This window comes from Bubalus kerabau, chromosome 11 (assembly GCF_029407905.1).
Source record: "Bubalus kerabau isolate K-KA32 ecotype Philippines breed swamp buffalo chromosome 11, PCC_UOA_SB_1v2, whole genome shotgun sequence".
In the NCBI taxonomy this organism is placed as follows: Eukaryota; Metazoa; Chordata; class Mammalia; order Artiodactyla; family Bovidae; genus Bubalus; species Bubalus kerabau.
The window spans coordinates 47,186,117-47,210,764 of record NC_073634.1 but is presented as its reverse complement, the minus strand read 5'-3'; the positions used below and the strand labels follow the sequence as shown (position 1 = coordinate 47,210,764).

The 24,648-nt window shown below is 48.1% G+C and overlaps 1 protein-coding gene across 1 annotated transcript in view; it reads left to right on the top strand.

The window, feature by feature from the left end:
- Positions 1 to 24,648, top strand: part of SH3RF3 (SH3 domain containing ring finger 3) — a 159,388-nt gene that overhangs the window by 108,752 nt on the left and 25,988 nt on the right. Inside the window, exons 6-8 of the mRNA XM_055540234.1 lie at positions 12,412 to 12,582; positions 14,049 to 14,302; positions 22,841 to 23,151. Coding sequence (XP_055396209.1) covers positions 12,412 to 12,582; positions 14,049 to 14,302; positions 22,841 to 23,151 — 736 coding nt within the window. The remainder of the gene's footprint in view (positions 1 to 12,411; positions 12,583 to 14,048; positions 14,303 to 22,840; positions 23,152 to 24,648) is intronic.

Here is a 24,648-nt window from a genome sequence, read left to right as displayed (position 1 = left end):
TTAGGGCTTGAGGGGTCAGTGTGGTCCCAAGCCCTCCCTGCCCACTCCCTCTGCTTCACCCCAGAGCATGGCTGTTTGGCTGACAGAAGGGAGTCCGATCCACCTTTCAAAGGATAATGAGCATTTTGGCAGGAATGTGTCTGCTGGTCATGGTGGTCGTCACCTGGATGGTGGCCAGCATGAGTTTAACTGGCTCCTGCACCTTAATATATGTATTCTGTAGCTCTATCTTTTGAAATATAGCTTTGTTCTTTTCTCAGGGTTTCTTTGGATCTTTGATGTCTTTTGTGATTTCATACAAATTTTAGAACTATTTGTTTTAGTTCTATGAAAAATGCCATTGAAATTTTCATAGGGATTGCACTGAACCTATAGACTGTCTTGGGTGGTATGAACATTTTAACAGTATTTACTGTTCTAATCCTTGAGCACAAAATATCTTTCCATTTATTGTGTCTTCTTCAGTTTCTTTCATCAATGTCCTATAGTTTTCATTGTTTTCACCTCCTTGGGTAAATTTATTCCTAGATATTTTATTCTTTTTGATGCAGTTGTGAATGAGATTGTATTCTTCATTTTTCTTTTGGGTAGTTTGTTGCTGCTGCTGCTGCTGCTAAGTCGCTTCAGTCGTGTCCAACTCTGTGCGACCCCATAGACGGCACCCCACCAGGCTCCCCTGTCCCTGGGATTCTCCAGGCAAGAACACTGGAGTGGGTTGCCATTTCCTTCTCCAATGCATGAAAGTGAAAAGTGAAAGTGAAGTCGCGCAGTCGTGTCCGACTCTTAGTGACCCCATGGACTGCAGCCTACCAGGCTCCTCCGTCCATGGGATTTTCCAGGCAAGAGTGGGGTGCCATTGCCTTCTCCAGTTTGTTGCTAGATTTCTATATATTAATATCATATGCTGCAACTTTATTAAATTCATTGAAGATTTCTAGTAGTTTCTTTGTGACATCTTCTGGATTTTCTATGTATAGTATCATGTCATCTGCAAACAGTGACAATTTTACTTCTTTTCCTGCATGGATTTCTCTTTTCTTGTCTGATTGCTATGATTAGGACTTCCAGTGTTATGTTGAAAAAAAGTGGCAAGAGTGGACATCCTTGTGTTGTTCCTGATATTAGAGGAAATGCTTTTAGCTTCTCACTGTTGAGTATTATGTTTTGTTTTTGGTGTTTTTCAGTCCTAAGTTGTTTCTGACTCTTTGCAACCCCATGGACTGTCACACACCAGGCTCCCCTGTCCTCCACTATCTCCTAAAGTTTGCTCAAACTCATGTCCTTTGAATTGGTGATGGTATCTAACCATCTCATCCTCTGCTGTCCCCTTCTCCTTTTGCCTTCAGTCTTTCACAGCATCAGGGTCTTTTCTATTGAGTCGACTCTTCTCATCAGGTGGCCAAAATATTGGAGCTTCAGCATTGGTCCTTCCAATGAATATACAGGGTTGATTTCCTTTAGAATTGACTGGTTTGATTTCCTTGCAGTTCAAGGGACTGTCAAGAGTCTTCTCCAGTACTATAATTCAAAAGCATCAATTCTTCGGTGCTCACCTTCTTTATGGTCCAACTCTCACATCTGTACGTGACTATGCTTTGACTATAAGGACCTTTGTCAGCAAAGTGATCTCTCTGCTTTTTAATATGCTGTCTAGGTTTGTCATAGCTTTCCTTCCAAGGAGCAAGCATCTTTCAGTTTCATGGCTATAATCATAATCTGCAGTGATTTGGGAGCCCAAGAAAAGAAAATCTGTCACTGCTTCCACTTTTTCCCCTTCTATTTGCCATGGAGTGATGGGACCAGATGCCATGATCTTAGATTTTTTGAGTGTTGAGTTTTAAGTGAGCTTTTTCACTTTCATCAAGAGGCTCTTTAGTTCCTCTTTGCTTTCTGCCTTTAGAGTGGTATCATCTGCCTATCTGAGGTGGTTGATATTTCTCCTGGCAGTCTTGATTCCAGTTTGTGCTTCATCCAGCCATGCATTTCACATGATGTAGTCTGCATATAAGTTAAATAAGCAGGGTGACAATATACAGCCTTGAGCTACTCCTTTCCCAATTTTGAACCAGTCAGTTTTTCCATGTCTGGTTCTAGCTGTTGCTTCTTGACCTGCATACAGATTTCTCAGGAGGCAGGTACTCCCAGGTACTCCCATTTCTTTAGGAATTTTCCATAGTTTGTTGTGATCCACACAGTCAAAGGCTTTGTACAGTCAATGAAGCAGGTGTTTTTCTGGAATTCCCTTGCTTTCTGTACGATCCAAGGAAAGTTGGCGATTTGATCTCTGGTTCCTTTGCCTTTTCTAAAACCAAGTTCTGGAAGTTCTTGGTTCACATACTGCTAATGCCTAGCTTGAAGGATTTTGAGCACAAACTTACTGGCATGTGAAATGAGCACACTTGTACAGTAGCTTGAACATTCTTTGGCATTGCCCTTCTTTGGGATTGGAATGAAAACTTACCTTTTCCAGTCCTGTGGCTACTGCTGAGTTTTCCAAATTTGCTGCCTTATTGAGTGCAGCACTTTGACAGCATCATCTTTTAGGATTTGAAATAGCTAAGCTGAAATTCCATCACCTCCACTAGCTTTGTTTATAGTATGCTTTCTAAGGCCCACTTGACTTAACAGTCCAGGATGTCTGGCTTTAAGTGAGTGACCACACCAACATGGTTATCTGGGTCATTAAGATCTTTTTTGTATAGTTCTTCTGTGTATTCTTGCCACCTCTTTTTAATCTCTTCTGCTTCTGTTAGGTCCTTGCCATTTCTGTCCTTTGTTGTGCCCATCCTTTCATGAAATGTTCCTTTTATACCTCCAGTTTTCTTGAAGAGATCTCTAATCTTTCCCATTTGATTGTTTTTCTTCTATTTCTTTGCACTGTTCATTTAATAAGACCTTCTTATCTCTACATGCTATTCTCTGGAACTCTGCATTCAGTTGGGTCAGTCAGTCAGTCAGTTCAATCACTCAGTTGTGTCCAACTCTTTGCGACCCCATGGACTGCAACATGCCAGGCCTCCCTGTCCATCACCAACTCCTGGAGTTTACTCAAACTCATGTCCACTGAGTCAGTGATGCCATCCAACCATCTCATCCTCTGTCATCCCCTTGTTCTCTCACCTTCAATCTTTCCCAGCATCACGGTCTTTTCTAATGAGTCAGCTTTTCACATCAGGTGGCCAAAGTATTAGAGTTTCAGCTTCAACATCAGTCCTTCCAATGAACATTCAGGACTGATTTCCTTTAGGATGGACTGGTTTGATATCCTTGCAGTCCAAGGGACTCTCAAGAGTCTTCTCCAACACCACAGTTCAAAAGCATCCATTCTTCGGCACTCAGCTTTCTTTAGAGTCCAACTCTCACATCCACACATGACTAATAGAAAAACCATAGCCTTGACTAGATGGACCTTTGTTTGCAAAGTAGTATCTCTGCTTTTTAATACGCTCTCTAGGTTGGTCATAACTTTTCTTCCAAGGAGTAAGTGTCTTTTTATTTCATGGCTGCGGTCACCATCTGTAGTGATTTGGGAGCCCCCAAAAATAAAGTCTGCCACTGTTTCCCCATCTATTTGCCATGAACTGATGGGACCAGAAGCCATGATCTTTGTTTTCTGAATGTTGAGCTTTAAGCCAACTTTTTCACTCTCTTCTTTTACTTTCATCAAGAGGCTCTTTAGTTCTTCTTCACTTTCTGCCATAACGGTGGTGTCATCTGCATAACTGAGGTTATTGATATTTCTCCCAGCCATCTTGATTCTAGCTTGTGCTTCATCAAGCCGAGGGTTTCTCATGATGTACTCTGCATATAAGTTAAATAAGCACGGTGACAATACACAGCCTTGACGTACTCCTTTTCCTATTTGGAACCAGTCTGTTGTTCCAGGTCCAGTTCTAACTGTTGCTTCCTGACCTGCATACAGATTTCTTAAGAGGCAGGTCAGGTGGTCTGGTATTCCCATCTCTTTCAGAATTTTCCACAGTGTGCTGTGATCCCTACAGTTAAAGGCTTTGGCATAGTCAATAAAGCAGAAATAGATGTTTTTCTGGAACTCTCTTGCTTTTCTGATGATCCAGCGGATGTTGGCAATTTAATCTCTGGTTTCTCTGCCTTTTCTAAAACCAGCTTGAACATCTGGTAGTTCACGGTTCACATTACTGTTGAAGCCTGGCTTGGAGAATTTTGAGCATTACTTTACTAGCATTTGAGATGAGTGCAATTGTGCGGTATTTTGAGCATTCTTTGGCATTGACTTTCATTGGGATTGGAATGAAAACTGAACTTTTCCGGTCTTGTGGCCACTGCTGAGTTTTCCAAATTTGCTGGCATATTGAGTACAACACTTTCATAGCATCATCTTTTAGAATTCGAAATAGCTCAACTGGAATTCCATCACCTCCACTAACTTTGTTCGTAGTGATGCTTCCTAAGGCCCACTTGACTTCACATTCCAGGATGTCTGGCTCTGGTTGAGTGATCACACCATCATGATTATCTGGGTCGTGAAGATCTTTTTTGTACAGTTCTTCTGTGTATTCTTGCCACCTCTTCTTAATAGCTTCTGCTTCTGTTAAGTCCATACCATTTCTGTCCTTTATTGAGCCCATCTTTGCATGAAATGTTCCCTTGGTATCTCTAATTTTCTTGAAGAGATCTCTGGTCTTTCCCATTCTATTGTTTCTCTCTCTTTCTTTGCACTGATCACTGAAGAAGGCTTTCTTATCTCTCCTTGCTATTCTTTGGAACTCTGCATTCAAATGGGTATATTTTTCCTTTTCTCCTTTGCTTTTCGCTTCTCCTCTTTTCACAACTATTTGTAAGGCCTCCTCAGACAGCCATTTTGCTTTTTTGCATTTCTTTTTCTTGGGGATGGTCTTGCTCCCTGTCTTCTGTACAATGTCAGGAACCTCCATCTGTAGTTCATCAGGCACTCTGTCTATCAGATATCAGTCAGGTATATCTTTCCCTTTATCCTTTGCCTTTTACTTCTCTTCTTTCCTCAGCTATTTGTAAAGCCTCTGTAGATGATCACTTTGCCTTCTTGCATTTCTTTTTCTTTGGAATGGTTTTGATCACTGCCTCCTGTACAATGTACAATGTTATTGTACAGGACAAACATGAACCTCCACCCATAGTTCTTCAGGCGCTCTGTCTACCAGATCTAATCCCTTGAATCTGTTTTTCACCCCCACTGTGTAATCATAAGAGATTTGATTTAGGTCATGCCTGAATGGCCTAGTAGTTTTCCCCTCCTTTCTTCAATTTAAGCCTGACTTTTGCAGTGAGGAGCTAATAATCTGAGCCAACTCGAGGTCTTGTTTTTGCTGACTGTATAGAGTTTCTCCGTCTTCGGCCCTAAAGAATATAATCAGTCTGTTGGGGTATTGACCACGTGGTGATGTCCCTGTGTAGAGTCGTCTCTTGTGTTATTGGAAGAGGGTGTTTGCTATGACCAGTGTGTTCTCTTGATGTTAGCTGTGGGCTTATCATATATAGCTCTTATTATGTTGAGATATGTTTGTTCAGTATCCACTTTGTTGAGAGTTCTTATCATAAGTAGATATTGAATTTTGTCAAACATTTTTTCAATATTCACTGAGATGATCATATGGTTTTTATTCTTCAGTTTGTTAATATGGAGTATCTATCACACTGATTTGAAGATGTTAAGCCATTCTTGCATCCCTGGAATAAGTCCACTTGGTCACAACGTATGAACCTTTTAGTATATTTTTGAATTTGATTTGCTAACATTTTTAAAGATATTTGCACCTATGTTTGTCACAAACAATCTGAAATTTGATATTAAATCTTTGAATATTTTGTGGAACTCATCAGTGAAGCCCTACCTCAGGAAACACGAAAAATTTCAAAGAAATAATTGAATCTTACACCTAAAGGACTAGAAAAAAGAAGGAAAAACAAAACCGAATGTTAGTAGAAGGAAGGAAATAATAAATATCAGAGCAGAAATAAATGAAATAGAGACTAAGAAAACAACAAAAATGATCAGTAAAACTAAGATTATTTCTTTGAGATTTTTTTTTTCCTTGGGAGAATTTTGGTCACTAATTTTGTCTGCTAACTTGTAATCAGTCAGTTCAGATTTTCTCTTTCTTCGTGGTTCAGTCTTGGAAGATTATGTTTCTAGAAATCTTTTCATTTCTTCCAGGTTGTTGGCATGTGATTGTTCTCAGTAGTCTCTTATGATCCTTTATATTTCTGTGGTATCAGTTATAACTTCTTTTTTCCTTTCTGACTTTATTGTTTGGACCAGTTCTCTTTTTTTCTTGATAAGCCTAGCTAGAAGTTGGAGAATTTATCTTTTCAGAGAACCAGCTCTTAATTTCACTGATCATTTCTGTTGTTTTCTGTTGATCTGTTGATCATTTCTGTTTAGGTGTAAGGTTCGATTATTTGAGATTTTTCATTTCCTGAAGTAGGCTCATATCACTATAAACTTCCCTCTTAAAACTGCTTTTGCAGTGATCCATAGATTTTGGATCATTGTGGTTCCATTTTCATTTGTTTCTAGGTATTTCTAAAATTTCTTCTTTGATATTTCTTTTCAGTGGCCCATTCATGTTCATGATTTTTTTTTTTTTTTGGTTTTCTCCAATTTTTCTTTTGATTGATTTCTGGTTTCCCATAATTGTGGTCAAGAAGATGCTTGATATGATTTCCATCTTTGTACATTCATGGAGGACTGTTTGTAAACAGATATGATTTATCCTGGAGAACCTTCTGTGTGTGCTTGAGAAGAATATGCATCCTGCTGCTTTTGGATGGACTGTTCTATATGTGTCCATTAGGTCCACTAGGTCCATTCTTCTGGGTTTGGTGTGAGCATCATGATGACCATTAGTGTTAACTCTTTAATGGATAGATTGCTTATCTCTGTTTTGTTTAGTTCTTTCTCTGAGGCTTTATCTTTTCTTTCAGTTGCAACATGCTCTTCTGTCTCTTCATTTTGCCTGATTCTCTATGTTTGTGTCTGTGTATTAGTAAATCAGCTGGGTCTCCATGTCTTGTAGGAGTGGCCTTGTTTAGGAGACATCCTGTGGGGCCCAGAGGCACCAGCCTGCCTGGCCACCAGAGCCAGGCACTCGAGGGTCCCCTCTGTGGGTGGTATGTTCCCCCTATTGTGGGGGGCTGTAGTTACTGCTTAGGCACACTGGTGTGTGGCCCCAGCCACAGCAGCTGCTGGACAGTGGTGGGCAGAGTTCTCACTCAGCCAGGGCGAGACCTCACCTAGGTGCAGGGGTGGGTGGGCTTCATCAGGGCACATCCACTGATGCTGACAGGTTAGATTTTGTTGTTTAGTCACTCAGTTGCATCCAACTCTTCACAACCTAACAGACTGCAACACACCAGGCTTCCCTGTCCTTCACTGTCTCCTGGAGTTTGCTCAAACTCACGTCCATTGAGTCGGTGATTCTATCCAACTATCTCATCCTCTGTCATCCCCTTCTCCTCCTGCCTTCAATCTTTCCCAGCATCAGGGTCTTTTCTAATGAGTCAGCCCTTTGCATTAGGTATTCAAAGTATTGGAGCTTCAGCATCAGTCCTTCCAATGAATATTCAGGGTTGATTTCCTTTAGGATTGACTGGTTTTATCTCCTTGCAGTCCAAGGAGATTCAAGCCTTACAGTCCAAGAGTCTCAAGAGTGTTCTCCAACACCACAGTTCAAAAGCATCAAATCTTCGGCACCCAGCTTTCTCTGTAGTCCAACTCTCACATCCATACATGACTACTAGAAAAACCATAGCTTTGACTAGATGGACCTTTGTTGGCAAAGTAATATCTCTGCTTTTTAATATACTGTCTAGGTTTGTCATAGCTTTTCTTCCAAGAAGCAAGCGTCTTTTAATTTCATGGCTGAAGTCACCATCTACAATGCTTTTGGAGCCCAAGAAAATAAAGTCTGTCACTGTTTCTATTGTTTCCCCATGTATTTGCCATGAAGTGATAGGACCAGATGCCATGATCTTCGTTTTTGAATGTTAAGTTTTAAGCCAGCTTTTTCCACTCTCCTCTTTCACCTTCAAGAGACTTTTTAGTTCCTGTTCACTTCCTGCCATAAGGGTGGTGTCATCTGCATATCTGAGATTATTGATATTTTTGCCAGTATGAAAAGGCAAAAAGATATGACAAGTTAGATGGAACATTCCAAAATTGTACCCACTGGGTGGCATAACAGGGTAGCCTGCAATTTCTGAAATGGCTCCAGCTAGTGAGTCAGTCCCCAGGGAGCGTCCCCCCTGGCTTCTGACCCCTGGCACATGCTGCCACATTACTCAGTGGCTTGTGCACTATTCAGTCTGGTATTTTTATGCTGGTTTCTGGGTTGAATAAGTCTGCATACAGGCCCACTGAGAGCACGTTTTCCATTCCAGGTGCTTCTGTAGTTTTCCTGGTATTTTCTGTTGGTTTTCAAAGCCAGGTATTTGGGGGGCTGGTCTCTCCTGAGCGGGATCGAGGGGTTGAGTCCCTTCTGACTGGACCGTGGTGGCTGGGGAGGGGTCTCCTGGCAAGTCCATCTCTCTGTCTCCTGTGCTCTCTATTGTCCTCCTGCCCTTAGTGGTGGAGGCTCTGTCCATCCAGTGTTCAGGTCCCTCTCTGAGGAGGTGGTCCCATAATGTGGTTGTGGATTTGCTGTCTTCCTGGGAAAAGACAAGTTCAGGAGTGTCCTGTGCCGCTATCTGAAACCCTTTCCTCAGCCGATCCTGCTGATTGAAGGTCAGCAAGCAGGCACATGTTTTGCTGGCCTGAGTCCATGCGGCACTGGCACCTAGAGGAGCAGGAGCAGGCTCTTTGCAGGAGGATGAGAGAGAATCTCACTTATTTCGGAAGAAATGAGCAAGCCATCATATGGAGGCAGAAGGGTGTGAAGTTAATGAAGGCGCTAAAATTTTTTAATCACTGCTTGATTAGAGTCTATAGACAATTAGCAGCAAGTGAAGATCTTCCATAGAAAAGAGCAGTTATGCGGTGAGCGGTGGCTGTTCCCAGCAGGCTGCTTATGGGAACACAGCTGCAAGTAAAGGCTGGGCGGCCACAGCTGCCGCGTGTCCAGACTGCATGCTGTCCAGCCGAGGGCACCGGGGAAGGGGCTGACGTGTCCCCAGACTCACTCCCCCAGGGCTGCATCAGCCTGGAGGCGGGGACGCCTCTTCCAATGGGCAGGAGAGCCCCCTGCTGGCCACCCGGCCATGGGGAGAGCGTTGTGAACCAGACCTCCCACTCTTGTCTGAACCAAGTACCTTCAGTACCAGCCTTGTGAGTGAATCCACCGAGACAAATGAATCCCAGGCCAGTTCTGGAGCAGCCGGCTCTGTGTCCTCTATCGAGGCATGTGCAGAGCTGAAGTCCTTTGGAAGGAGTAGAGAGGGAGTGGAGGAGGAGTGGAGGGGAGGCTGAGGGGAGAGGCACGTGGAGTACCGGAAATCCTGCGGGCGCTATCTGGTTCTCCCGGCCCTGGGCTCTGTGGGCATCGGCCTGCAGCTCCAAGGCCCTGCCGAGGGCACCCTCCAGGCTGGCGGGCACGGACGAGAGGGTGGGGACAGAAGAGGTGCAGACGATGCACCCTTCCCTGTGGCCACACTCGGACCGGGCCTGAGTGACCACTGCACTCCAGGGACCACAGAACTGCAGACATCAGGCTGGGAGCCGCCAGCCCCTCCGGAGCATCCCAGGCCTGCGCACGAGCCGCAGGCAGACAAGCAGCCCCACGTGCAGGAAAAACGCTGGCAAGGCAGTCTGGCTTCCCCTGAGGCATCGAAGGGAACAGGTTGGGGGACAGGGGGTGTGCCAGGTGAAGTCAGATTAGTTTACACTCCACCCCCCAGCAGTGCACACGGAAAGACTGAACTTGAACTGTTGAAACCAGAGAACAGATTGCTCCTCGGAGAATGAATTCACAATAAGATGAAGACAGCGGGCCTCAGGGCCCCCTGCTCCCGGCCTCACCCCAGCTTCTTACGGGGCCTACCAGGCCCTGGGGCCAAGAACAACTGCTTGCCTCCAACTCACTGCATAAACAGAGACACTCCATCTTTTTGAACCTCAGTTTGCTCAGCTGTGAAATGAGTAAGTAGCCCAGCCTCAGAGCTCATGTGGGGCTCCAGCAAGACCATAACAGACTCCAGCTTCCCACCCTGTCCGGACTCCAGACACCTGAGGGGGATGGGCTCTGCACGCTGTCCCACAGGTGATGGCAGCGCCTCCTAAACAGTTCTGACTGATGATGGAGGAGGGTGCCCCGTCCCCTGGGGTGAAGGGGTCCTTAGAAGCAAGCCTATCTCCCTGCATGGTTAGCGCCTGAGGGCGCCAGGACCACTGGCGTCTAGTAAATGAATGAACAGCTGAAACCAGAAGGAAACATCGCCTCCCACTGCTATGACTCTAGAGGAGGCAGGACACAGGATAAATCCAGATATGCCTGCAGACCCGCTCACGACTCGGCTCAGCAGAGCCCATGGTCCCAGAGGCAAGAGTGGGGGAGGAGGTGCCCCCACCCAATGGGGCCCGTAGTTGGTCCAAGTTTGGGGAGTCAGGTGGTGGTTTCAGCCAAGTTCACTTCTGTTGCCTGTTTTCTGCCTTTATTACCTCATTAGGAACCACGGTGTGTTTCTCTAAAGTACAAGTGGGATTTTGAAAGAAGACTGTTTCAATGTAAAGGTTAATCAGGGTGCCTTAAGGCCCACAGTCTGAAAATAACTCATTCTCACTGTGATGGGAAGAACCTGAGAGGTGAACACAAACCTTGTTCCCTGAATGGCTCGGGAATTCCAGGATTTTGAGGGGGATCATCAGCTCATCCCCAGAGATCACTCTGTCATCTGAAGACCCCTCCCTGGATCACAGACAGACAGACACACACACACATACACACAGCTCGTCGGGCCTTTGCTGCAGTTGCTAACACATGTCTGTCTTTTAGAATCTGGGTTGACGCCACTGTGAAAGTAGGTGCCAGTGGGCACTATGCTAGGTGTGGGGGAGGCTTGCTGGGTGTGTGGGGGGACTGTGCCATGTGGAGGGGAGGGCTGCCCTGGCTACTGGGACCTCTGAGCCTCTCGCTCGCTGCCCGAGGTCCTACTCTCCCCAGCAGGGACAGCACTTCACCCTCGGATGGCCCTCTGTACACAGCTTCATGCTCCACTGGGCAGTGGACAGTACAGGTAGCCCCTGAAGTCACCCAGTCCCGGAGGCTGGGAGGGTGGCTAGGAGGCAAAGAAGGAGGCTCCTGGGGCCCAGCAGGGGCAGTGTGCCCACCAGGCCCATCCTGAAAGGAGGCCCAGGAGATGATGCTTCTTTAGAAATGCATCTTGGGACTTCCCTGGCGGTCCAACGGTGAAGACTCCATGCTGCCATTGCAGGGAGCACATGTTTGATCCCTGGTCAGGGAACTAAGGTCCTACATGCCACATGGTTACAGCCAAAAAAAATTGTTTTAATGCATCTCGTTTCTTTGTTGGAGTGAAGCCCCCACCACTTTTCCTCCCCAGATCTTGCAAGCAGGGTTTTTGCCTGAAACCACTCTCTCTGTTAGGTCAAACAATCCCTTCCACAAACCCCCAAAGTAGCAAAGCACTTATCAGAGGTTCTGAGGGTGGTGCCAGGGGCTCAGGATATTTCAAAGAGTCCTGGCAAGTGAGGAGTGCAGTGTCTCAGCCCTCAGCTAGGGCTCACACCACCAAGCTGTTAGAAAATCTTGAAAGTAGAATTTCAGTTAGTCACCTATCTCAGGAGTCCCTAATTGGGCTGGTTTTTCTTTAAAAGGGCCTCCAAATCTCCTCCAGTTTTCATGGCTGGGTGAGTGGGCAGGTGGGACTAAACGAGGAAACCCACCCAAAGCTGCGTAGTTCACCCGTTTTCCCTAAAGCCTTCTCTTGCCCAGAGCTGCTGCTGCTGCTAAGTCGCTTCAGTCATGTCGACTCTGTGCGACCCCATAGACGGCAGCCCACGAGGCTCCCCCGTCTCTGGGATTCTCCAGGCAAGAAACTGGAGTGGGTTGCCATTTCCTTCTCCAATGCATGAAAGTGAAAAGTGAAAGTGAAGTCGCTCAGTCGTGTCCGACTCTTAGCAACCCCATGGACTACAGCCCACCAGGCTCCTCCATCCATGGGATTCTCCAGGCAAGAGTACTGGAGTGGGGTGCCATTGCTTTCTCCAGAGCATCAGGTATTAATCAGAGAAAAGAGAACAAAATGGACCTAGACAGCTGGCCCCTCATCTGGTCCTGGCAGGGCTTCTCTGAGTTCAGCCTGCAGGTTGGCGAAGGGTGTGGAGCCTGTGGCTCCAGGGGTCTTTCCCCGGGGGCTCCTCCTGGCCCCTGACTGCCCGCCAAGTGTGTGAGGGCACCCTTCTGTCCGCGGCACTGCTCACCACCTGCCTCTTGCCCGCAGGTACCTGGCGCTCTATGCCTACAAGCCCCAGAAGAGTGACGAGCTGGAGCTGCGCAAGGGCGACACGTACCGCGTCCTGGAGAAGTGCCGGGATGGCTGGTTCAAGGGCACGGCCCTGCGCACCGGACTCTCAGGCGTGTTCCCTGGCAACTATGTGACACCCGTCTCCAGGTGAGGCCCTCGCTACCCGCCTCCTGTGGCCGCAGCCATGTGGAGACCAGGGACCACGCCCCGCCTGCCTTCCTTCTGCCCGCTGCCCCGGGGAGAAGGTGGCCGGGAGGAGCCAGAGCACCACACGGGGGCATGTCACAGGGCCGGATCTTGTGGGCACAGGTGCATGCATGTATGTGTGCACACATATGAGTACAGTGGGTGTGTGTGCAAAAGGCACACGCCATTCACACACGTGAAGGAAAGATTTCATGTTCCCAAAAGTTAACCATTATTACTGAGTGGAACATTATGAGTAATTAATTTTTTTCTTTCCTTGTCATTTCCTGTGTTTTACAAATTTACTGTTACATTATTTTTATAAACTGGTAAAAGCAAGTTTAATAGTTAGCTCGAGGTGACCCAGGGTTGTCAGATGTTTTCATGGAGAGGGGCGTCCCCTGCAGGTTTGGTTTAGGGTTGGCCTCGCTCTGGGGAGCCCCAGATGCCTCAGCCCTGTGTTCACAGCCCAGGACCTGCAGAGACCTGCTACAGAACCCCCACCCCACCCCCTGTTAAGACTCCAAGCAAAGTAAACACCCAGACCTGCACTGACACAGCCTGACTTGTACCTTCACAGCAGCAGGCCCGGGAGCCTCATCCCCCATACCCTCCTGGAAAGGCCCACCTTGTGAGCCCTGTGGCCCTGTGGCCCTGTGCAGAGAGGCCCTTCTCCCCACAGCTGCTCTGCAGAGGCTCTGCTTGCTCCTACCATGGGTGGCTCCCCAAGCCTCACAGCTGAGATCCAGAGGAGACAGATGGGGAGTTTTTCCGGCTCTTGGACAAATGGAAGGCATGTGATCCTGATAATGGATCCTAGGAGTTCCCCACCCCAGCCCCACACGCTTGGTGCTGGTGCATGGTTCAGGCTGGCCCGTGCAGGGGGAGGAGCCACTGGGGCCTGTCTCAGAGTCCTGTGCTCCACGGTGTGTCCTGGACTCTCCACATCACTTTCTCTGGAAAGTCTGCGGTAAAACCACAAACACAAGGCTTGTCTGCGCCCTTTCCTGGACTCCCAGGAGTCCCTCATCCAGAAGGAGCCGGGCCCCTGCCTCCTGCTGCCTGCCAGATGTGCCAAGCCCGTTCCTTCTGCCTCTGTTTGGGGACACACAGCTGTTTGTTAGACTAAATCAAGGCAGTGACTCTGGAACAAAATATCTGATTAGCATCACTTCCCTGTTTCCTATGGCTCTTTCACTGGTTGTCACATATGCAGGTGGAGAGACTGTGTGGTTGTCAGGGGCTCTGCTGTTCAGCCGGGTCTCTGGGCACCACATGCCCAGGTCATCGTGGTGCTGCTGTAGGACTTGTCCTGGATGGCGTGGCCTCCAGCTCTCAGAGACAAGGGGCTGAGCGGTGCTTCATCAGTCTGTGTGGCGTGAGTGTATCTGTGCCCTCCCCTGACTTCATTCTGTTCATTTCCTCAGGATTCCTGTAGGAGGGGCTGGACCACCCCGGAATAATGCAGTCGGAGGGTCTCCCCTGGCCAAAGGGATGGCCACAACCATGCACCCAGGCGGTGGGAGTCTGAGCAGCCCGGCCACGGCCCTGAGGCCAGCCCTTCCCCTCACCACAGCCCAGGTCCCAGCTCAGCACCAGGCCGCCTCTCCCCCACTGGGCAGTTGTCTGAGGCACACAGTCCAGCCAGCAGCCAGCCAGGCCCGGAGCGCCGGCCCCACTGGTATGTAGCAGCCTCCTGGGGACCTCACTCTGCTGGAAAATTTGAGGAAGCTGATCTCAGGGACACAAGTTATGAGTGTCCTTTGGCCCAGGTCTTGAGCGGTCTGTGGAGGGGTGGCCTGTAATCATGAATTTATGCTAGTCCTGGGGAACATGTTGACATATCTTCATAGCCTGTCCTGTAGCTGGAGTGGATTAGAAAATTCACAGGTGTTTATACACTTAGTACAGCAAGAGGACTGGCTGGACCAGTGAGGTAACCCTGGCACTTCTGGGTGGCCCTGTGAGCCACTGTGGGTCACCTGCATCTGCATGCCAGGCACCAAGGGGTCTTCTGATGAGGCAGCACCGCCCCCTCCCTGCCCCACCCAGGACAGAGCTGGTAATGAGACCAATCCACAGAGGTGCTTCCTGAGATGCTTTGAGGCTGAGGAGTGATGGCCACTGCTCCTCATGCAGCTTCATCAGTAGAAGACCAATCAAAAGTCAGGACAGTCTAGGTGGCTCCCAGTGTAGCATGAGATGAGAGGAAGTGTGGGGAGGTTCCTGAAGGTGTGAACAGGGTAAACGCATCTTGCTTGGCAGCTTGGCAGTCAGCTAAGAAGAACTGCTAAGCTTGACTCACGTGGTCCTCCTGGGAGCCAGGCCAGTAACTTTCCGACACATAAGCCAGTAACATTGTCACTGTGCGGTGAACGGGACCCAGGATGGGAGGACGTGCCTCTGAGTTTCATTTAAATGATTCAGAATTCCTCTCCACTCCCACCCCATTCTCAAAAATAATCTCTTTCTCAGAATGTCTTTTTTCTCCAAATTATTTATTTATTTTATTTTGGGCTTCCCTCGTGGCTCAGTGGTAAAGAATCCACCTGCCAGTGCACGAGAGCGGGTTTATTCCCTCAGTCAGGAAGACTCCCTGGAGAAGGAAATGGCAACCCACTCCAGTATTCTTGCCTGGGAAATCCCGCGGACAGAGGAGCCTGGCAGGCTACAGTCCAGGGGGTTGCAAGAGTTGGACTCGACTTAGCAACTAAACAGTAACAACAATTTATTTATTTTATTTTTGACTGTGCTGGGTGTTCATTCCTGTGCACAGCCTTTCTCTAGTTGCAGAGTGGAGGCTATTCTTTATTGTGGTGCCCGGGCTTCTCGTGGTGGTGGCTTCTCTTGTTGTGGAGCTCTAGAGTGCCTGAGCTTCAGTAGTTGTGGCACATAGGCTCGGTAGTTGCAGCTCACGGGCTCTAGAGCACAGGCTCAATAGTACATGGGCTTAGTTACGTGTAGAATCTTCCTGGAGCAGAGATCAAACCTGTGTGCCCTGCATTGGAAGGTGGATTCTTATCCACTGAGCCACCAGGAAAGTCCCCGACAGCAGCCCCACCCTGGTGTCCAGCCTCATGCTGGGTGTTCTCATTCAGCCACAGTGGGCTCTGTACCAAGGAAGCCCCGTGGGTGGGCTTGGCCCTGCCTTCATGTAGGTTTGCTAAGACTCACTTTGTAAATGTGGGAGATGATGAAGGACAGGGAAGCCTGGTGTGCTGCAGTCCAGGGGGTCACGAAGAGTCAGACACGACTTAGCAACTGAACAACAAGAGTCCTTCATATATGTTTTTTTTTCCCTTAAATTAGTGAAAAGTGAGGTCTGTTTTTCACCTGGCCAGTAGGGCCCTGGAGAAGAGCTAGTTGTCTCTGCCCTGGAAGAATCTGCAGCGATGTCACCTGTGGCCAACCTCTCGGCCCAGCCATTACCTTCCATCTGGCCATGGCTCAGGGCAGCTGATGGTGCTCACTGTAGCCTCCAGCTGTGGATGCAGCCCCTGAGGCCTAGAGATAGCGTGCCCAGGGAGTGCCCGCCCTCTGCTGCACGGCTGGGGAGACATGCACTGAGGTGCTGGTCTCCTGGGCCTGGAGCTCCCAGGCAGGGCCTCCTGCTTGTGACCCCCTCATCCATTCCCCAGCCTGCTCTGTGCTCCATGATGCTGAGAGCCACAGCAGGCCTGCCTCTCATGGAGTGTACATCCATCCCAGCCACCCAGCTCTGCACCAAGTGCCCTACGAGGGCCTGTCCACACTCCACCATGTCAGGAACCCACCAGTTCAAGGAGGAATATGACCTGCCCATCTCATTTATGGAATGGAATAACAGCAGAATCAAAGAAATCGGCAAGCCAGAGCAGAACACTCTCTCAGTCCTCAATCACCATGGTAACCAGCATGGGTAACAGGCATGCTCTTCCATCTGTTTAATTCACGTGTGGGAGAGTGAGGCACAGGATGGTTTAATGGCATGCTGGGTGTGTTCCAGCCCAGGGCTCGTCCCCAACTCATGTGCCACAGCCAGGATACAGGATGCCCCCATCATAGCAGTAATTATGTATCTGGAGTCCCCACAGCATTTTCCACTTCCTTCTGTGTCTGGAGAGCAAGAACACACTCCTGACAGTGTGCACAGGCAGGGGATTGCTCACTGCAGTGACTGCCCCATCTCAGCAAACCCCAGCTCCAGCACCTGGGAGATCCTTGTTAGTGTCCTCAGACCAAAACCACAGTCATGGACAAAGGCCTGGTTGCCTTGGCCATGGTGCCCAGAGGGCAAGGGCCCCACATGGCCCTTCATTTATCAGCAAAATGCACTGGGAGAGGGCTGGGTGCACCAGGGCTCTGCTGGGGTCTGGACCCATTTCTATCCCCCACCTTAGGAAGATGAGGAGACCCAGGTTACAGTGGAGTTTGAAAAGCACTGGGTGAAGGCTTGGGGAGTGTGAAGGTATAGGGAGCAGTGGGGGTGGACCCCCCTGGACCCCTCAAACCAAGGAGGAAGGAGGGGGTGACTGCGGAGGGGCCTGTGGACCATCTCCAGGAGGATGTGATGCTGCCTTGGTTCCTAAAGGACAGACAGAAGTACCTGAGTGGACCAAACAGATGGGGAATTCTGGCCACGAAGGCATGGAGATGAGCAGGGCCACAGTTTGTGCTTGGAGTGATTCTGACTGTTTTAGTGTGACTGAGACAGAGGTGGGAAGGAGGAGCAGAGTGTTGGTGACAGTTTCTCTGCAGAGGCAAGGTGGACGTTAGGTCTAAAGCTCAGAGCAGAGCGTGCAATGGTGGAGCACGAGGGAGGCTCTGAGCCCCAGAGGGCAGGCGTGTTGGCGGCTGTGAGGCCTGTGACAAAGCTGAGGGGAGCAGATCGGGCTGTTTCTCTTCCACTGGGTCAAGGAACCTCAGTTTTTATCCTGTGGGCAGCAGGGCTCCTAAGAGAATTTAAAATAATAGATATAACCAGATTTTTATATGTAAGGGATAAAGCTAGATTTCTGCTTATGGCCAAGATAAAGCAATGAGGTCAGGATTTACCCTCCCACCAGAAACAACTGAAAAAAAACAAGGAATATATAAAACAGTGGTTTTGAGACACTGGATACTAGAAGACCAAGGATGGTGATCCATGAGAGATGAGAACACAGAGGAAGGTCCTAGCTCACCTCCTGGGGAGAAGGCCAGGAGTCAGCACAGGGAGAGCATGGGGCCAGTCCAGAAGGCTCCCTGGGTGGGGGTATGGAGATGAGGGTCTGGATGACCGAGCTCCAGAGAGTGCAATGTCCCTGGCTCAGGACACTGAGAACTGATGGGCAGGCATGTGAGGGACCACGTGGGCCAAGAGCACAAGGACTCTGCTGGGAAGTGCCTGTTCCCACCAGCCGGCTCCCAGGACACCAGCTACCATGCAGAGGAGCTCACCTGGCTGGGGCAGCCACACCTCACCCACCTGTGTCTGATGGCAATAATGAAGCACCAGGCATGCAGAAGAGCAGGGAGAACATGCCCCACAGAGGTGAGATCAACCAACCAGTCATCAAAGCTGACCCAGAACAAAGATGCTAAAAAAGATGTTATAATTGTATTTCATATGCTCAAAAAGGTAAGTAGAAACATGGAAGATATTTTAAAGACTGAAATCAAGCTTCTAAAAATAACTACACAGTGTGAGATCAAGAATACACACTGGATGGCATTAATGGCAGCTTAGACATTGCTTAGAAAATAATAGTGAACTTGAAGATCTAGCAATAGAAACTATGAAACAAAGAGAGAGAAGAGAATTTTTTAAAATGAACAGAGCGGCAGGACAATTTCAAGTTGCCAAATATATTTTTAATTGAAGTCCCCAAAGTAAAGGAGACAAGGGTGGAACAGAAAAATGAGTTGAATAAATAATGACCAAAAATGTTCTAAATTTGATAAAAGCTGTAAACTCATGGATCAGTGACACTCAGTGACTCCCAAGCACAAGAAACATGAAGAAAACTACAACAAGGCAAAGTATGATCAAATTGTTCAAAATCTGTGATGAAGACAACCTTGAAAGTCGCAATAAAGAAAAGATACATAGTGTAGGAAAAAATAAGGGCGACAGTAGATTTCTTGTCAGGAACACTGCAAGTGAGAAGACAGTGGAAAACCTAACAAGTCCTGAAAGAAATGCATCTGTCAAGTTAGGATTCTACACCCAACAAATGTCTCTCATAAATGAAAGCAAAATAAAGAATTATTCAGACACAGTGAAGTTAAAAAGATGTCATCACATACCATGAAAAATGTCAAACAGTAGTCTTTAGAAAGAAGGAAAAACATACCAGGTGGAAACAGGCATCTACACAAAGGTTACAGAATACAAGGTCAACATACAAAAGTCAATTTTGTTTCTCTATACCAGGAATGATTTTTGGAAATTGGCATTTTAAAAATGATACCAATTTTGATAGCATTAAAAACATAAATTACTTAGGATTAAACCTGATAAAAGATGAATAAGACTTGAACACTCCAAAATATTGCAAATTAAAGAAAGAAATTAAGGAAGTCTTAAATATTTACAGAGATATACTTTATTTAGGAGTAAGAAAACTTAATGTTGTTAAGGTGTTTATTCTCCAAAAACTGACCTATGGAGTCAGTGGAGTGCCAATCAAGATCTAACCCAATTTTTTGGTAGAACCTGAAAATCTACTACCTAGATTCATATAGGCATGCAGAGGACCTTGGTCAAAAAAACAAGTTGAAAGCTAACACTGATTTTAAGACACATTGTAAAGCCGCATTTCTTCATGCCAGGCTTCAACAGTACGTGCACTATGAACTTCCAGATGTTCAAGCTGGATTTAGAAAAGCCAGAAGAACCAGAGATCAAATCGCCAACATCTGTTGGATCATCGAAAAAGCAAAAGAGTTCCAGAAAAACATCTAACTCTGCTTTATTGACTATGCCAAAGCCTTTGACTATGTGGGTCACAACAAATTGTGGAAAATTCTTCAAGAGATGGGAATACCAGACCACCTGACTTACCTCCTGAGACATCTGTATGCAGGTCAAGAAGCAAGTTAGAACTGAACATGGAACAACAGACTGGTTCCAAATAGAAAAAGGAGTACATCAAGGCTGTATATTGTCACCCTGCTTTTTTAACTTATATGCAGAGTACATCATGAGAAATGCTGGACTGGATGAAGCATAAGCTGGAATCAAGATTGCCAGGAGAAATAACAATAACCTCAAATATGCAGATGACACCACCCTTATGGCAGAAAGCAAAGAGGAACTAAAGAGCCTCTTGATGAAAGTGAAAGAGGAGAGTGAAAAAGTTTGCTTAAAATTCAACATTCAGAAAAGATCATGGCATACAGTCCCATCACTTCATGGCAAATAGATGGGAGAACAATGGAAACAGCAACAGACTTTATTTGGGGGGGGCTCCAAAATCACTGCAGATGGTGACTTCAGCCATGAAATTAAAAGACGCTTGCTCCTTGGAAGAAAAACTATGACCAACATAGACAGCATATTAAAAAGTAAAGACATTGCTTTGCCAACAAAGGTCCATCTAGTCAAAGCTATGGTTTTTCTAGTGGTCATGTATGGATGTGAAAGTTGGACTATAAAGAAAGGTGAGTGCTGAAGAATTGGTGCTTTTGAAGTATGGTGTTGGAGAAGACTCTTGAGAGTCCCTTTCCATCCTAAAGGAAATTAGTCCTGAATATTCATTGGAAGGACTGATGCTGAAGCTGAAACTCCAATACTTTGGCCACCTGATATGAAGAGCCGACTCATGGGAAAAGACCCTGATGCTGGGAAAGATTGAAGGCAGGAGGAAAAGCAGATGACAGAGAACGACACTGACTCGATGGACATGAGTTTGAGTAAGCTCCGGGAGTTGGTGATAAACAGGGAAACCTTGTATTTTGCAGTCCATGGGGTCACAAAGAGTCAGACATGACTGAGTGACTGAACTGAACTGGACTGATAAAGCCGCAGTCATCAGTGTGGTATTGGTGTGAAGACAAATGACTGGATCAATAAGTACTTTTTCTGAAAACATAAAAGTGTCCATTAATTTGATGAGAGAGGAGTCACAGTTGCTTTTGTCCAGATAACATGATGGAAGAATGGGGTGAGAAGCGGTGTTTCTGGTATGGAAGTGAGTTGAGGCTCCTGGAAGAATGAATCATGTGGGACTCCTGCCCCTTGTTCTGGACACAGAGAGCATGGTTAATTTTGATACTTCAAGAAGCAATTGTGTGGATGTAAACAAATGGGACACAAGAGAGTTGACGTGCTGGCCTCCTAGGCTCCGGGATGAAGCTGATGGTGCTGGCTGACTCTCACCTCCTGCAGAAGACCGACAGGCGGCCCCTTGAGGATGTCTAAGGACGAAGGCCATGCTGAGGGTGGTCAGTACTGAACCCCTTGCTGGGGGTGGTCAGTACTGAGCCCCCTCCTAGGGGTGGTCAGTATTGAGCCTTTCTTGGGCATGCTCTGTACTGAGACCCCTCCTGGAGTAGGGGAGGGAATGGAGCCCCACCTGGACTTGGAGGTGAGTCTAGCTCTGGCCTGAGGGCGGGGTTAGCTACAGGAGGGGGCAGAATGATGGACAGGAGAAACTGAGTGCACGCCCTGGGCCTGGAGGCTGAGGGGTTGTGTCCAGACAGAGATGGCCCTGAAGTTGTGGACTTTCCAGCATCTGCTCCTCCATGTGACAGGACATGATGGCCTGAGAGTGAGGGAAGGACAGAGGTGACAATAAGCAGATCATCTTTCACTCACTTGCTTTCTGTAAAGCGCCCACTGAACCCAGTCCTGGGAGGCGGAGTGGACCTGTGAGAGCCAGCAGGATTCAGGGGCCCAGAGTTACTGAGATGATGGGTTAGAGGAGTAGGGGGCAGACTGAGAGCAATGGCATGTCCACAGTCCTTCCTCCAGCAGCCCACATCTACTCTGGTGTCACAGACCAGCAGGCTTAGGCGGTAACAGGCGCACATTTGGGTCCTGCCAGGCGGGCGACTGAGGGCCCATGGACTCTAACCCTCGTACCAGCTGTGGAGTGAGCCCCACCTCTCTTGGGAAATGTTCTTTTCTTCTCCAGTGGTTTAGTTCTGTGAAATCTGTACAGGTGTTTTAGCCGAGTTCTCTTTTCTTAGACACAAATATTCTGAAACAATTTTATTCAGCATTACTATCTGCCAGGCACCATTCCAGCTGTTTGGAACATGTTAGTGAATGAAACGTGAAGGTCCCACCACGCAGAGCTTACACTGGGGTAGGGAGGTGGACGGTGAGCCTTCATCGGTGATCGTGGCTGGTGCTTGGCCAGCTCGACCACTGGGTATGGGAGCCAGGGGCTGGGCCGTAACTTCCAGTTCCAGGTGGAGACCGCCCAGCCACACTGTCCAGAGATCCCCTCACATTCAGTGGTGCCTGGTAACCCAGGGCCTCCCCAGGCTTCTTCCAGGCTCCTCCACAGTGTCCACTAAAAAAAATACGCACAACCTAAAAGCTGAGAGTTAGGTTTTATTCAATAGGAATGTTAGGACCTCGAGCCCAGGAGACAGCATCTCAGGTGACCCCAAGAGTGCTTTGAGGAGGTAGGGGAGGAGGCAGGCTACATACAAGTTTGCAGGGAGAGGCAGGTAATCTAAATATTAAAATATTATGGTTTATTAAGAGAAAACTATATCTCTCACATGAAGAGATTTAGTGATCCTCTATGTATGGGAAAATTCAAGCGTCCAGGCTTGCTGAAATAATTTCTTTCATATGCACATAGCTATCTGGGGCCAATCCTGCTTTCTTTATTGTTCACAGACTAATTCCTTGTTCACTGTCAAAGAAGGTGAATGTAACGGTGTGGCCGCCTCTCACATCCCCCCAGCTCCTCAATGCTTACAGGAGAGGAAGCAGCTGATGGCTTCCAAATAGCTGGCTTTGTTTCACCTGGGCTCAGAAATGTGCATTTGGAAAAGGCTGTTTACTGGTAGAGCTTAAAGCAGGAAACATTTCATTTCACTAGGGGCTTCAAGTCTAGAAGGGTTGAACAGGATGTTTGTAAAACCAGAGTATGCTGGTTCATCACCGGCAGACAACTGCAGTTCAGACTGTAGGAACCTGGGAAGGGCCAAGGCGAGGAGGTCGGCAGAGGTGGGTGGGCAGGAGGGATTGCCGGCTGCAGAATGACCTTCCCCCACCCTCTCCACCCCTCTCTCCTAGCTGCCCACCCGGCCCAGGTCCAGAGCCGGCCGACCGCCACGGTGTCGCCCCTGCGCACTCAGAACTCCCCATCTCGCCTGCCCGCCGGCCTCAGGCCCCCCGCCTTGGGGTCCCCGCAGCACAGCCCCCAGCCAGTGACACAGTGCCCCCGGCCGGCCATCCCGCTCGCTTCGGCAGCCTCAGCCGTTACCCCTCCCAACGTCAGCGCCGCCAACCTCAACGGGGAGGCCGGAGGGGGCCCCGCCGGTGGCCTGACCGCATCCAGCCCCACCAGCGTGGGAGGCAGACCAGATGAGAGGAAAAATGAGAAGGTAAGTGCCAAGTGGGTGGTCCTACTTCTTTGGTATCAGACACCATTTGGGGAGCGCTATCCAAGCCCAGCGTGCTCCTGTACATCAAAAAAAAAAAAAAAAAAAAAACACCCCCTCCTCAAGACGCTTCAGTTCCTTCTGCGGGAAAGTCGCGGTGAACTACTCGCTTTGTTGGGATTAGACACTGACTGCCAGGTGTCAGGACGTCTAATGACACGTCCACAGACCTCTCGCGCATGTGAACAGTTGCCATCCTCCCCTCAGTGTTCTGTCCATGGGCAGCGCACACTAGGGCAGCGCGGGGCACAGGCCAGGGGAGGGCGCCGGCCTCCTCGTAGGTGTGGCTGGCCCTCAGCTCTTCCCCAGCAGTAAGGGAAGTGGGCTTATTTCAGAAAGAAACTGAGTCTGGGGAGCTGGCTTCAGTCACCATCAGCTAGTGGTCAGCTGAGCCAAGACGGGAGTCCAGATTTCTATGTCAGTGCCACAGATGGAACTATAATTCAGACCACACATGTAATTTGCAGTCTTCCTGTAGCCACATTGTGGAAAGTTAAAAATAAGATAAAAAGTGAAATTCATTTTAATGGTGTAATCTACTTGACCCAATATCCAAAAATGTTGTCATTTCAGCATGGGATCTGTATAAAAAAAATCGTTGATGAACCATTTTACCTTTCTTCACTTTTGGTCTTTCAGGGCAAGTGAGACGTGTCCAGTGGTCAGACCACTGTGCTGCCCAGGCTGTGCTGGATGTTGGGCCCAATCCCCAGCAGGGGTCACTCCCTTTATTGGCCTTGCTGTCCAGGTGGCTTTTTCTCATGCTCTTGGCTCTGCTACAGCCTGGGGTGTTTTTTTTTTTTTTTTTCTCTCTTTGGTGCACGCTTTTTAAAAATACTTATTCACATATTTATGCTGCCCTTGTGGCTCAGATGGTAAAGAATTCTCCTGCAATGCGGGAGACCTGAATTCAGTCCCTGGGTTGGAAAGATTCCCCTGGAGAAGAGAACGGCTACCCAATCCAATATTCTGGCCTAGAGAATTCCTTGGACAGAGGAGCCTGGCAGGCTGCAGTCCATGGGGTCACAAAGAGTGGGATACAACTGAATGAGCTTTCACTTTAGGGGCTTCCTTATGGCTCAGCTGGGAAAGAATCCGCCTGCAATATGGGAGACCTGGGTTCTCTCCTGGGAGAGGGGAAAGGCTACCCTTTGGACAGAACACATGCTCTGCCCATGGACAGAACACTCTCTCCCCTGGAGAAGGGAAAGGCTACCCACTCCAGTATTCTGGCCTGGAGGATTCCATGGACTATACAATCCATGGGGTTGCAAAGAGTTGGACATGACTGAGCGATTTTCACTTCATTCACACATTTATGGCTTTGAGGGATCTTAGTTGCGGCACTCAGGATCTTCGATCTCCACTGTGGCATGTGGGAGGGATCTAGTTCCCTGATCAGGGATGGATCCCGGGCCCCCTGCATTTGGAGTGTGGAGT